The sequence below is a fragment of the Chiloscyllium punctatum genome, chromosome 16, assembly GCF_047496795.1.
Source record: "Chiloscyllium punctatum isolate Juve2018m chromosome 16, sChiPun1.3, whole genome shotgun sequence".
Taxonomy (NCBI): Eukaryota; Metazoa; Chordata; class Chondrichthyes; order Orectolobiformes; family Hemiscylliidae; genus Chiloscyllium; species Chiloscyllium punctatum.
Window position 1 is genome coordinate 39,757,370 of NC_092754.1, and position 12,344 is coordinate 39,769,713.

The 12,344-nt window shown below is 36.9% G+C and overlaps 1 protein-coding gene across 23 annotated transcripts in view; it reads right to left on the reverse strand.

The window, feature by feature from the left end:
• Positions 1–862: 862 nt before the first annotated feature.
• The window catches only part of LOC140487166 (eukaryotic translation initiation factor 4 gamma 3-like), a 354,817-nt gene continuing 343,335 nt past the window's right edge, over positions 863–12,344 (reverse strand). For 13 of the 23 annotated variants that reach the window (XM_072586783.1, XM_072586762.1, XM_072586777.1 and 10 more), the window contains 4 exons: positions 11,136–11,282; positions 9,087–9,168; positions 6,681–6,827; positions 864–3,474 (listed from right to left, as the gene is read on the reverse strand). In XM_072586783.1, coding sequence (XP_072442884.1) covers positions 3,293–3,474; positions 6,681–6,827; positions 9,087–9,168; positions 11,136–11,282 — 558 coding nt within the window. In that variant the 3' untranslated portion in view covers positions 864–3,292. Of the gene's footprint in view, positions 3,475–6,680; positions 6,828–9,086; positions 9,169–11,135; positions 11,283–12,344 lie in introns of all 23 variants that reach the window. The other 10 variants (XM_072586784.1, XM_072586781.1, XM_072586782.1 and 7 more) reach the window with 2 other exon arrangements.

Sequence of the window (12,344 nt, forward strand, 5' to 3'; positions counted from 1 at the left end):
TCCTTAATGTTTTGACGAAGAAAACATGTTGGTTCAGCAAAAGCCCATTGTCCCGTCCAATTTAAAGGAGGTGGTCGTGTTCTGGGGATGAATCTCACCATGGCAAATTGAGAAATCTGAATGCATAAAATCTGGAATTAAAAACTAGCCTAATGACAACCACGTCGACTGTTATACATGTCCTTCAGGCAAAGAAACGTGCTGTCCTTACCTGGTCTAGCCTATATGTGACTGCAGACTCCAGAAATGTTGTTTACTCTTAATTGGCTGTCCAGGCCATTGCAAAGGGCAACAGCTCAAGGGTGATAAGGAATGAGCAAAAAATGCTGGCCTTGACAGTGACACACATATCCCATGTAAGAATGCATTAAAAAAAAATCAAATGTCAAATGCCATTAGGCTTCTCTGCTGATTGACTACATTATCACGATCTTTGTAATGCTTCATTTCAAACTTCTTATTAAGCATGGTCTTACTAAAATCTGTAGTAAATCCTTTATTAACCGATAAGCTTCTGACTACTTGAATGATACAACAACTATCCTGGCTTTAAGTTACTATAGGTGAACTACCTCTGAGCTGACTGCTGTTAGATTAAATCCAAATATCAATGTTTTTCTGCAATGCTTCAACTTACAGTTTGAGTTCTACTGAACATTATGCAAAGGAATGCAATTGTGTTTTAACACTTTTTTTTCTCAGCAATTATGTGTTCTTTGGTTGAGAGTTTAGTTACCTGTGCCCAGTTGTTCTCAAACTGTAAAACTGCAGTCCAATTAGAGAACACAAGTGCATCACATTGGTGAGTCGCTCAATTACAACTTTATAATGGTAAAAGATTACAATTGACTGAAAAAGATACTGGAGATAATTGAATACAAATCGGTTTCACACAGTTGTAACATTCATAAAGCACTATTCATGCATTCAGCAGAATTTTTCAGCTCTTTAAACTTAAAAGGATCGGTATCAAGGCCAATTACCTTCCATTTTTAATTATTTGATATGACAAATTACAAAATGCACAATTACTTTTTTTCTTGATTTGAAAGAGGCATCCCATGCACAACTATGAGGAAATAAGCCACTCAAAAGTGATGTACTAGTAAAATAGATATTCACAGAGCTTTGACATTCCAGGATCTGGGTGGTTATTAAGAAGTTGGAGCAGGGTAATTTCATCAAAGTACATATTGAACAAAGCAAACCAACATAGCAGCTTAGCATTTGTAAAGGCCAAGTTTTGACGCAGAACCATAGTTGGATTTTTATTAATGTGCACTTGGGCCTAACCAATACCTAGCAAAACCCATATAATAGAATAATTTAGTGCATAAACATAAGTCTTGCACCAATGAGACAGTCACCATTCTGCAATGCTCTTCCTGAATCCAAATTTTGGGGTCCTGAAACATCATAAGAATGCAAATTCATTTCTCTTATCGTTTTTGTATTTCAAATCTGTACCCAAGGTGACTGACAGACACGAGTTGTCTCCATATTAATACAGTGAATGTTGTTTATATCCTTACATTGATATTTACCACTTCTTCAGGTCATATCTTTAGAATAATTCCGGAATAAGAACATTCAACAGATTTTGGATCCATTCCAGCTTTTTGGATGTGCACACATTTCAATCTATGATGTATACAGACAGGAACAGAGGCTGATGCTCATCTTGTTACAAATTGAAACAACATAAAATCAGCATTGACACTCATGCCTCTTAAACCAAGGTTTTAGTGTTAGTGAACCCATCTAATTACACAATGGGGAATTAAGTGAGACCTCTCTCTAATTCAGAATAGATATGTATGGATATTGAAAGCACAGAAAAAAAAAATCCAATCCATTATATATTACCAGCCTAGAACTGATTTAATTCAAGTTATGCAGTTATTTAATGGCATCTCACAGTCTGGAACATTATCTTCATAAGCATTTCAAAAGCCATCTTGCCAATGAAGCAAGTTTTAAAATCACTAGCTGATCCATATTATGCTAAGCTTCCAATACCAATTCTCAAAAAAAAATGCACAAACTGATACAAATAAAATGTAGTGTTAATCTTTGAGGCCATGTTTAAATCAAACAAGCAACTCATGAGATAAACCACATAACTTTCAGAAAAGTGCTGTTTCACACGATAATATTTTCGGTTTGCTGCAACTAGCATCAATGGAAGCAGCTGGGGTTGCGTGTGTGTCTGGAAAACGTAACCCTTTATTTCAAATATTCTGACCTTTTCTTTCACAACGACAGCTCTGACAGGCATCTCAAACCAATGGTTGAAAGTTTGTAAGGAGAAAGGATCTTCATTTGTGCAGTATTTTTTCAAAAAAAAACCTTCTGCCACATCTCAATAACTGACGAGTGTCAGCCAGCCATTTGATACAACTTGTCACAAGAATGGGCATTGCATCCACTGCCCTGCATTATATAATACAATGAGGTAACAGAGTACAAAAAAAAAGTCAAACTAGTTTGCAAACTTATGTAGAACCAGTCTTGTGATCATGAATTCTCAAATAAACAGTAGTTTGTATTTATTTTTTTCAACTTGCACGGTCTGTTTTTATTTAGTTTTGAAAGTGAAAAGATAGTAACGAGTCATCTTTTTTTTAAATATTTCTCTTTATGTATTTACAAGCTTTTGAGTAGCTCTATAGTTTGAAAGTATTACAAGCACTTCCTCAAGTTGAATTTTTTTGTACAAGTTCTCCATGTTCTGCAGTTCATAATGTACGGCTTGGAAATTCGGGGAGCATCATCTTCCAGTTGAATGTTATGTACATTTCTGGAGCAAGCTGAAGCAGGCAGGAAGAATTACTGGTACATATTTCTACTTTCAGCCATCATTGTTAACCTCTGCCCATATACTAAATTTTGATGCCCTATATTTGTTTAAAATGGCCTTGTGGGCACGAGTTTGGGTTGCTTTTCTCTATGTTACATTCTGTTTACAGTAACTGCAAACTCAAATTACATAACTGTTGCAGTTCTAAAAATAAATTAAAGTGTTCAATTTTTTTTATTTTTTTGCTGCACAGAAAAGTGGAACCATCTGTCCTTTTAAAAATAACAAAAAAGCTTAAAATTTAAAACAAAAATATTTTCTATAAATAATACATTTTTTTAGTGCTCCCACCCATGGTTCTTTAACATCACCGCGGATTTTCTTTACGTGCGTGTACCATAATTTTCATCATGATCGCTGACTGTATATCTGTGCATATTTGTTGCGATGATTGGCCTTTTTGCACTTTGATTGGCGAAGACATGTTTTGTTTTAGTTATCTTCTGACTCTTCCTCAGCTTCTCTTAGCCATGTAAAAAAAGCCGTGACAGATTTCAGCGCTACCCCTTTGCCGTTTTGCTCTGCTGGATCTTTGCTACTTTCCCATTTGTAGAATGCATCTTCAGATATAACATCCTCATCATACAAAGTGTCAAAGAACATTCTTAACAAGTCTATATGGGGGTGGGGGAGAAGATAGAGAAGGAACACACACTGTTAGTATTTTGTAACACCAGGTAAACAGTTATCTGTCCATATTAAGGGACAAAACCTGTTTTTAATCATGAAAGGAGGGGACAGAGCAGATAGAAAATGGACATAGATATAAGATTCAATATAACAATCTTAATACAGAAACCAAGAATATTTTAAGTAAAATGCAAATGACTGCAAGTCTGGAATATCGGACAAATTAATGATTAAACCAATGCCCATGACAAGTTTTAATAGGTTATGACAGGCAATTAAGGAAAAGGAAGATTAAAAAAAAGGGAACAACATGGCCATGTATAGGTGGGATCACTGTTTTTGCAGAAAGTGCATTCGAGCATGGATACGTTGGGTTGAGTGGCCTGCTTGTGTATTTCCATCAAAGACACAAGAGTTTTGCATAAAGTAGTTAACCAATTCAAATTTTTATGATCCAACATACTGGATGTGCTTTAGTCAGTTCAACCTGAAATTATCTCCCTTCTCTGTGGTAGGAGTAACTGCATAGAAATCAGGATAGGGATTGTAGCCAATTCCCCACCATACAACCCCACTCTAACCCAATATGCACCACCTTGGGTCAAGACCACAGAGTTGTAGAGGTTAACAGCATGGAAACAGACCCTTTTGTCCAACTCATCCGTGCCAACCATATGTCTTAAACTGACCTAGCAGCATCTCTGCATTTTACTTATGCCCCTATAAACCCTTCCTATTCATGTAAGCATCCAGATGCCTTTTAAATGGTGTAATTGTAACCACCTCCACCACTTAATCTGGCAGCTCGTTCCATACATGCACCATCACCTACATGAAAAAACTGACCCTTAAGTCCTTATTAAATCTTTCCCCTCTCACATTGAACCCATGCCCTCCAGTTTTGGACTCCCCTACATTGGGTATTCAGACCTTGGTTATTCATCCTATCAATGTCCTTCATGATTTTATTAACCTCTACAAGGTCACCCCTAGCCTCCAATGCTCCAAGGAAAAAGCCTCAGCCTATTCAGCCTCTCCCTTTAGCACAAATCCTCCAATCCTAGCAACATCCTTGTAAATCTTTTCTAAACCCTTTCAAGTTTCACAACATTTATTCTATAGCAGGGAGACCAGAATTGAACAGTCTTCTAAAAGCAGCCCCACTGTCCTGTTCAGTGCACTGACTAATGAAGGCAAGCATGCCAAATGCTTTCTTCACCATCCTGTCCATCTGTGACTCCACTTTCAGGGAACTATGCACCTATACCCCTCGGCCTCTTCGTTCCATAACAGTCCCCAGGGCCCTATCATTAAATAAATCCTGTCCTGGAATGCCTTACCAAAATATAACACCTCAAGTTTATCAAAATTAAACTCCATCTGCCACTCCTTGACCTATCTGATCAAGATCATGGTTGTACTCTCAGGTAACTTTCTTCACTGTCTACTACATTACTAATTTTGGTGTAATCTGCAAACTTACTAACCATCCTATATTCACATCCAAATAATTTATATAAATGATAAAAAGCAGTATATCCATGTAACACACCACTGGTCACAGGCCTCTAGTCCCCAAAACAATCCTCTATCAATATCCTCTGTTTGCTATCTTCAAGCTAATTTTGTATCCAATTAGTTAGCTCCCCCTGTATTCCATGCGATTTAACCTTGCTAACCAGTCCACCACACTGAACCTTGCTGATCACGTTGTTGAAGTCCATATAGACAACGTTTACCACTCTGCTTTCATCAATCTTCTTTGATACCTCTTCAAAAAACTCAATCAAGTTAGAGAGACAATTTCCCAAACTCAGAGCCATGTTGACTACCTCTAATCAGTCCTTGCCTTTCCAAATGCATGTCAATCCTGTCCCCCAGAATCCCCTCCAACAACTTGGCCACCATTGACATCAGACGCACTGGTTAATAATTTCTGGTTTTTCCCTACCACCTTTCTTAAATAATGGCACATTAGGCACCCTCCAAGTCTTCTGGCATCTCACCCATGGGTGTTGTAACACAATTATCTCAGCAAGGCAGCAATCACTTTCCTAGCTTCCCACAAAGTTCTGGGAAACACCTGATCTGGTCCGAGGGATTTATCTATCTTTAAGCATTCTAAGACCTTCAACACCTCCTCCTCTGAAATAGACACTTTTCAAGACATCACTATTTATTTCCCTCAGTTCCCTAGCTTTCATGTCCTTCTCCACAGTTAATACTGATGTGAAATATTTGCTTAGTATCTCATCCGACTCCTGTAGTTACACACAAGCAGCATCTTGATGTTTAAGGGGCTCTTTTCTCTCCGTAGTTACTCTTTTGTCCTTAATCTACCTGTAGAATCTCTTTGGATTCTCCTTAACCCTACATGCCAAAGCTATTTCATGTACTCTTTTAGCCCTCCTGATATCCCTCTTAGGCTTACTCCTACTGTCCTTACACTCTTCTAGGGATTCACTTGATCCCATCTGTAAAGTCAATGAGAGTCTCTTGGTTCAAGTGGCTCGGTACCACATAATATTGTATCTCCATTCACTAAACCAGGGAAGCTCCTTTGATACTCATTGTAAACCATTAAGTTTAAAGGAACGTTGTGTTGGCAAGTCAATGTTTTAAAAGTATCGCATGTACAGAATTAGGCCACTTTCTAAAAAAAACTGAAAATTCAGGAGCTGATCTGTAAATACTTAAAAGGTCTGGTAACATAAATCTTCACCTTTCTGTTTGTTGAAGAGGCAGTACGCCAGTGGTAATGCCATTGGACGTGTAGCCCAAACTCCCAAACTAATATTCCAGAGATAAGGGTTTGAATCCTAACATGACGGATGGTGAAATTTGAATTTATTGATAAAAGTCTGGAATGAAAAGCTAGTCTAATAGTGACTGTGTAACCTGTGTCAATTGTTTAAAAAAAAAACTAGTGTGCTATCCTTATTTGGTCTGGACTACACTCCAAGTCCACAGTAATCTTAATTGCCCTCTGAGCAATGAGGATGAACAATAAATGTTGACCTAGCCAGCAACATCCATATCTCATGACAGAATGAAAATTACTTAATTAAGAGAAAAGGTTGTTGGGGGTAAGGGATAAAGGGAAGAAAAGGTAGACAGGAGATACGTTTCAGTATAACTCAGAAGTCAGATTAAATTGTACCAAAAGTTAAGAAACTTGTACATTACTTACTAGGGGGTTGATCAAGTTTTACTATTAATGCTTGTAGTGCATAAAGTGCTTGTAATTCTCTTTCTGTATCGGAGTTAAGGTACTTCAGTAATAATCGCAATCTCTGTTGTATAACATTTGCATCCACTCGACTTGGAGCTCCTTCCCCTATAGGTAACAATGCAATATTGGAAAAGAACACAAAAGTGCATAAAGTATCAAAAGCATCTTTAATCCCATTGCCCTAGATGAAGTAATAACATCTATGGATACTTGATTTTTATAAAGGTGACTCAGTACATAGCACACTTCATATACATGACACGCATTAGCATTTTTAAACTGTGTGTTTCACAGCAATCCTACATAATACACATTTCTGTAAATTCCAAAGTTTCTTATTTTATCAGCCACAGTATTTTAAATATTTATCGATGTGGAGGTGCTTGGTTTGGACTGGGGTGGACAAGGTCAGAAGTTAGAGGACGCCAGGTTATAGTCCAATAGGTCTATTTGAAATCACAAGCTATTGGAGCACTGCCCTTTGGCTACAATCAAAGTGGAGAGGATCTCCAAGAAGATCATGCATACTGACCACAGACATCAAGTCTCCACAGATATGCAAGAAAGCAGAGAAGATCCCGAAAAGACTACAGATTTCAGACCTCACACTTCACCTGACTAAGGGGCAGTGCTCTGAATGCTTGCGATTTCAAATAAACCTTTTGGACTATAACCTGGTGCCATCTGACTTCAAATATTTAAGGCATCCAGTTTCAGAGGGAGCAGCACAACACTTCAAATGCACATCACAAATGCAGGTTTGCTAGTGGACATAAAGCAATAAGACTGTAATTAATTTTACATTAAATTAACAGATGACTTGTTAAAAATGAGGAAAGCCATTTTCACCCATCCCCAGAGATGGGTCATTTCACAGTGAATCAGGAGACAATGTGGTATTGACTTCCTCACAAGGTTTCAGTGTTTGGTCAATTATGTTTTTAGGAAAGAGGCTGATAGATTTTGATTAGATAATTAGGAAGGGTATGAAGCAAATGTAGAGGATCAGCCAGGATTTCATTGAATGGCAAACAGATCAAGCTGAGAAACTTCATCCTATGTAGAAAGGATTCACAATTTCCCTACACATGCAGCAACTGTGTTCCATTTTGTTTTGCCCCAGAGGACCATTTATAATCCACTATTTTTATGCGATGTTACAGAGATAAATTTTCAGATGAACACAAACAGCGCTATGCATCAGTTGCTTGCAGATCCAAAATGTATAATTACTACTGACAATAAGGTCTTGCTCTTCGGAAAATCAGAGGATGCAGAGGCCCAAAGATCATTCACACACGAGGGGAGACAATGTGGATAATACCAGCAAAGTTTGTTTTAATCAATAAATACTGACACTTAAAAAGCAACTAGCAACATATAATAATATTGTACTTCTAAAAAAAAATCATTCAAAGTTTCTACATTCATCCAATGTGTTTTCCATTCCATTCAGCAACCTTCCATTGGATTGTAAAGGCAAAGACACCAAAGCAAATTACTATTTACAGTTCCCTCCATTGCCACACTCCATACAGTAGACAGCACTTATACAGAAAAGACAATGTCTGATCACAATGAAAGTGAAAAGTGACTTATTACTGGGACATAGTCAGCCTACTTACATTAACAGCTAAAATATCACCCTTAAATGCTCTTTGTACTGGAGGAATGGAACAGCTATGCAAAATGGCTTTGATGAAATTAATAGTCTATTATGGAGACCTTTGCTCTTCCCACACTAAAAACGGTCTCTCAAATTCACTGACTAGGTCACTTCATTGGAGTATAATGGGTACACCTATATCAGTCACTACTTGCATCTCTACCTTACCTATGATGTCACAAGATTAGTCAAAACAAATCCTTACAGTAATTACAATACATTTCTCACGCTCAATGAAAATTTTGTTCAACTTTTAGAAAGGTATCAAGCATTTTATGAGTCATGATAGCTTAGTTATGAACTTGTATTCATTGAGATATATGATAAAGGGACAAATTTATAGAACCTGTTACTCAAGTCTCCATACAGTTACTAACCACTCTTATCAACTGTCCTCAGTGAAATTTTGCATGGTTCCACAAGTATTATGGCAAACAGTAACAATGCTCATCTGGCATTCAAACATGAAGAACATGGGCCTATAGATTTGTATTTACATTTCCTAAAATACTTAATTTAAGTGTCGCTGGGGCATTGGAGGTCAATCAAAACATCAAATCATTTTTCTAATGGTTTATATTTGGAATCAGACCCCATGAGTTCTAACATTGTGAGTAACTGTTATGTAATTCACCAAATGAAAAATGAAGTACATTACACATTGGAAAGAAGAGAGTGCAAGAGACTGCTAATTTTACCTGTAATAGCTGATCTACATACTGTTGTCATTAATGCACGAAGGAATGTAGATGACCCAACCTGTGATTCATCTAAATTAGCCTAAAGAGAGAAAATAAATATCTTTAGAATTTGACATCAAGAGCCTAACTCAATATAAAGCACTCAAGAAAAAAAAAGAGGACAGGGAACTGCGGTATCGAGAAGTTCAATTTTAAGGGATTTTGTCAGTGTTCAGTTTGCTTAGTTTGACATGTTACCACTCAAGATGGTTTCTCTTTTTGTTGTTTAATGAGGTGGTAATGATAAGGTGCAAATTTAATAGTTAATGGATAAATTAGAACAATTTCAGTAAGCAGACGGTTAGTTTATGGAATCCTGTCACAAACCTTGCTGAAGTAGATTTTAAAATACCTTAAAAAGAGAATTAGATAGTTGTTTTAAAAAAAATCAAATGTTTGGAAGAGACCACTGTGGCTTGAGGAGGAAAAAAAAACAAGGACTTGTTCCTGCATTATACCTTTCCATGAAGGGACTTGCATCTCTCATAACATTAAAACATCCCAAGTCATTTTGTAGCCAATAGTTTAGAAGTGTAGTCACTTGTAATGTTGGAAACACAGCAACCAGTTTGCACTTGTCTGGAATTGTGTCAGGGCATCCTTTTGCCCATCTCCGGGAGGTGATGGGGCTTTAATTTAAAATAAATACCAAACATATTGTTTCCCAGAGTACAGCACTGAAGTGTCAGTCTAGGTACTGTGCTCAAGACTCTAGAATGGGTTCGAGTCCAGAAATGCTACCATTGACACCTTTACAAATCATTTATAATTTAAATAGCTCAGACCACAATGAGGTTAACAGATATAAGTATTTATTAAACAAAAAGTTAAAAAGGTTATTAGAATTTACTCCAAAGTCACATGGCAATGAAATGGATCTGAACTAGAATTGAAAATATTTTCAATTATTTTTACTATGAAATGTGAATGCGCTTTATACGGTAGATATCTGTACTTTGTTCTTGACTAATTATTCAAGGGTCTTACTATACAAGTTTGTGAACTCTGGTCAGGAATTAATGAAAATTTGTCACATCACAATTATTCTTCAACTGATTGATTATTTGTGGTGAGCAAGTCACCAGAGATGAATGGAAATTCAACACTATGTTTAATCATCAGAATCTGAGAAAATCTAATCTCCCAGAGCAGCCTACATGTGGAACCTTATCAGAGGCCTTCCTGAAATCCATACAGACTACGACTACCAGCCTGCCCTCGTGAACACGATACTTACGTCCTTATCCAAACATCTTTTAAATGATTAACTGTACCCACATCCACCACTTCCTCTGGCAGTTCATTCCACACATGAACCACTGTGTCAAAAAGTTGCCCCTGATGTTCTTTTTAAAACTTTCACCTCTCACCTTAAAAATATGCCCCCTAGTTTTGAACTCCTCCACTCTAGGGAAAAATACCCTTACTATTCACCTAATCTATGCCATTCATGATTTTATAAACCTCCCCGCAATCTCCTACACTTCTGTGAAAAAGGTCCCAGACTACTTTTTATAACTCAAATCCTCCATTCCCCCCAACATCCTGGTAGGACTTTTCTGAACGCTCTCCAATTTAATGATATCTTTCCTATAGCAAGGTGACCAGACTGCATAAAGAGACCTCACCAATGTCCTGTATAACCTCATCATAATGTCCCAACTTCTAGCTCAAAGTTCTGAGCAATGAAGGCAAGTGTGTTAAATGCATATCCGATGATCACGTTAACTTTTAATGTGATGCATAAGGAAGTGCCCTCTTAGTTGTTGGTATTTAAATATTTACCCATGATTTGGGAAGATCAAACAATGTGACACTACCGATCCTACAAATGCTAACTATTACGTATCAATAAAGGTAACAAGACACAAGGACATCATTTCTCAGGGTGATGTTGTCATTTTAATAGTTTTGTCAGAAAGCAATTACCCTTGTAAATCGAGATATGACCAATTTAAGAAAATAACACAGAATGATTTAATCTTACAGTTCAATAGTTCAACCTACTTCTACCCAGTCAAAGATTTGCTCATTGCTAGCCCGGTCTTCGATAATAAGCTTTTCTAGCCACTTGTTCAGTTCTTCAGCAGAGAGCTCCATTTTTGAAAGTGCTTCAGTAGGACTAGAAACATCTGATACAGTAAACTCCAATTTCTGCAAAGGAATAACAAAATTAATATCCTCAATTTTAGTGAAAGAGCTCAGATAACATGTTCATCAAAAACTACGTAAAACCTTATTCTTTGAAATAATCACTATACAGTCCACTATTTAATTTACACTTTGAAATTTAGAATAATTACCAATGATTTCATCTGTCTGGAGATACCCTAAAAACTGAATTTTAGACACAAATAGTGGTTAAAAACCATGGCTCTCCAATCTTATTGCCACAGCAGTACATTTGTGACTGTTGATGATTCAACAAAGGAGTTCAAAAAATGCTGAATGGAAGGTGCCCACGGTTCTAGAACTGTGAAATTTGAAACATTACATGGTTATTAAGTCACACCAGAAAAATAAAATTAAGTAACATTAGGTTAAGATGCAAACATTGATGACCGATGGAGACCATGTCCTAATCTAGGATTATAAACGTTTTAGTGATTGCTAGAATTACAAGGTCAGGACCAATCTGAAATTTAGGAACATAAATAGAAGGAATTGCAGGCTATAATGTCCCTTCAGCCTGCTCTGGACTCATTAAGATGTTGCTGATCTGATCATGGCCTCATCTCCACTCTCCTGCCTGTTTCTCATAACCCGCAACTCCCACTCATTTCAAAAATTTACCCAACTTAGTTTTAAAACAATTTAATGACTCACCTTCCACAAAGTCTCGAGTACAAAATTCCATAGATGCACTAGCCAGAACAGAAATTCTTCCTCATTTCATATTAAATAGGTGATCACTTGCTCAATAACTATGGATCCTACATTTTGAATAACCCACAAGGGGGAAGAAATTATTTCAGCATTGACTTTGACAAGCTCTGTTGGAATCTTACAATAAGTTCATGTTATTCTGAACTTCAGGAAGTGTACTGCCCAAACTGCTTTACCATTCCTCACAGCACAGCCTCTTCACTCCAGGAAGCAAACCTTTTGAATATCCCAAATATGAAGAACAATCAGAAACACAAAAATACACAATAACTGGGTAATAATTAAGCTTCAACCTCAATGTTATGATGATCCAGCTGATGTTATTCAGTT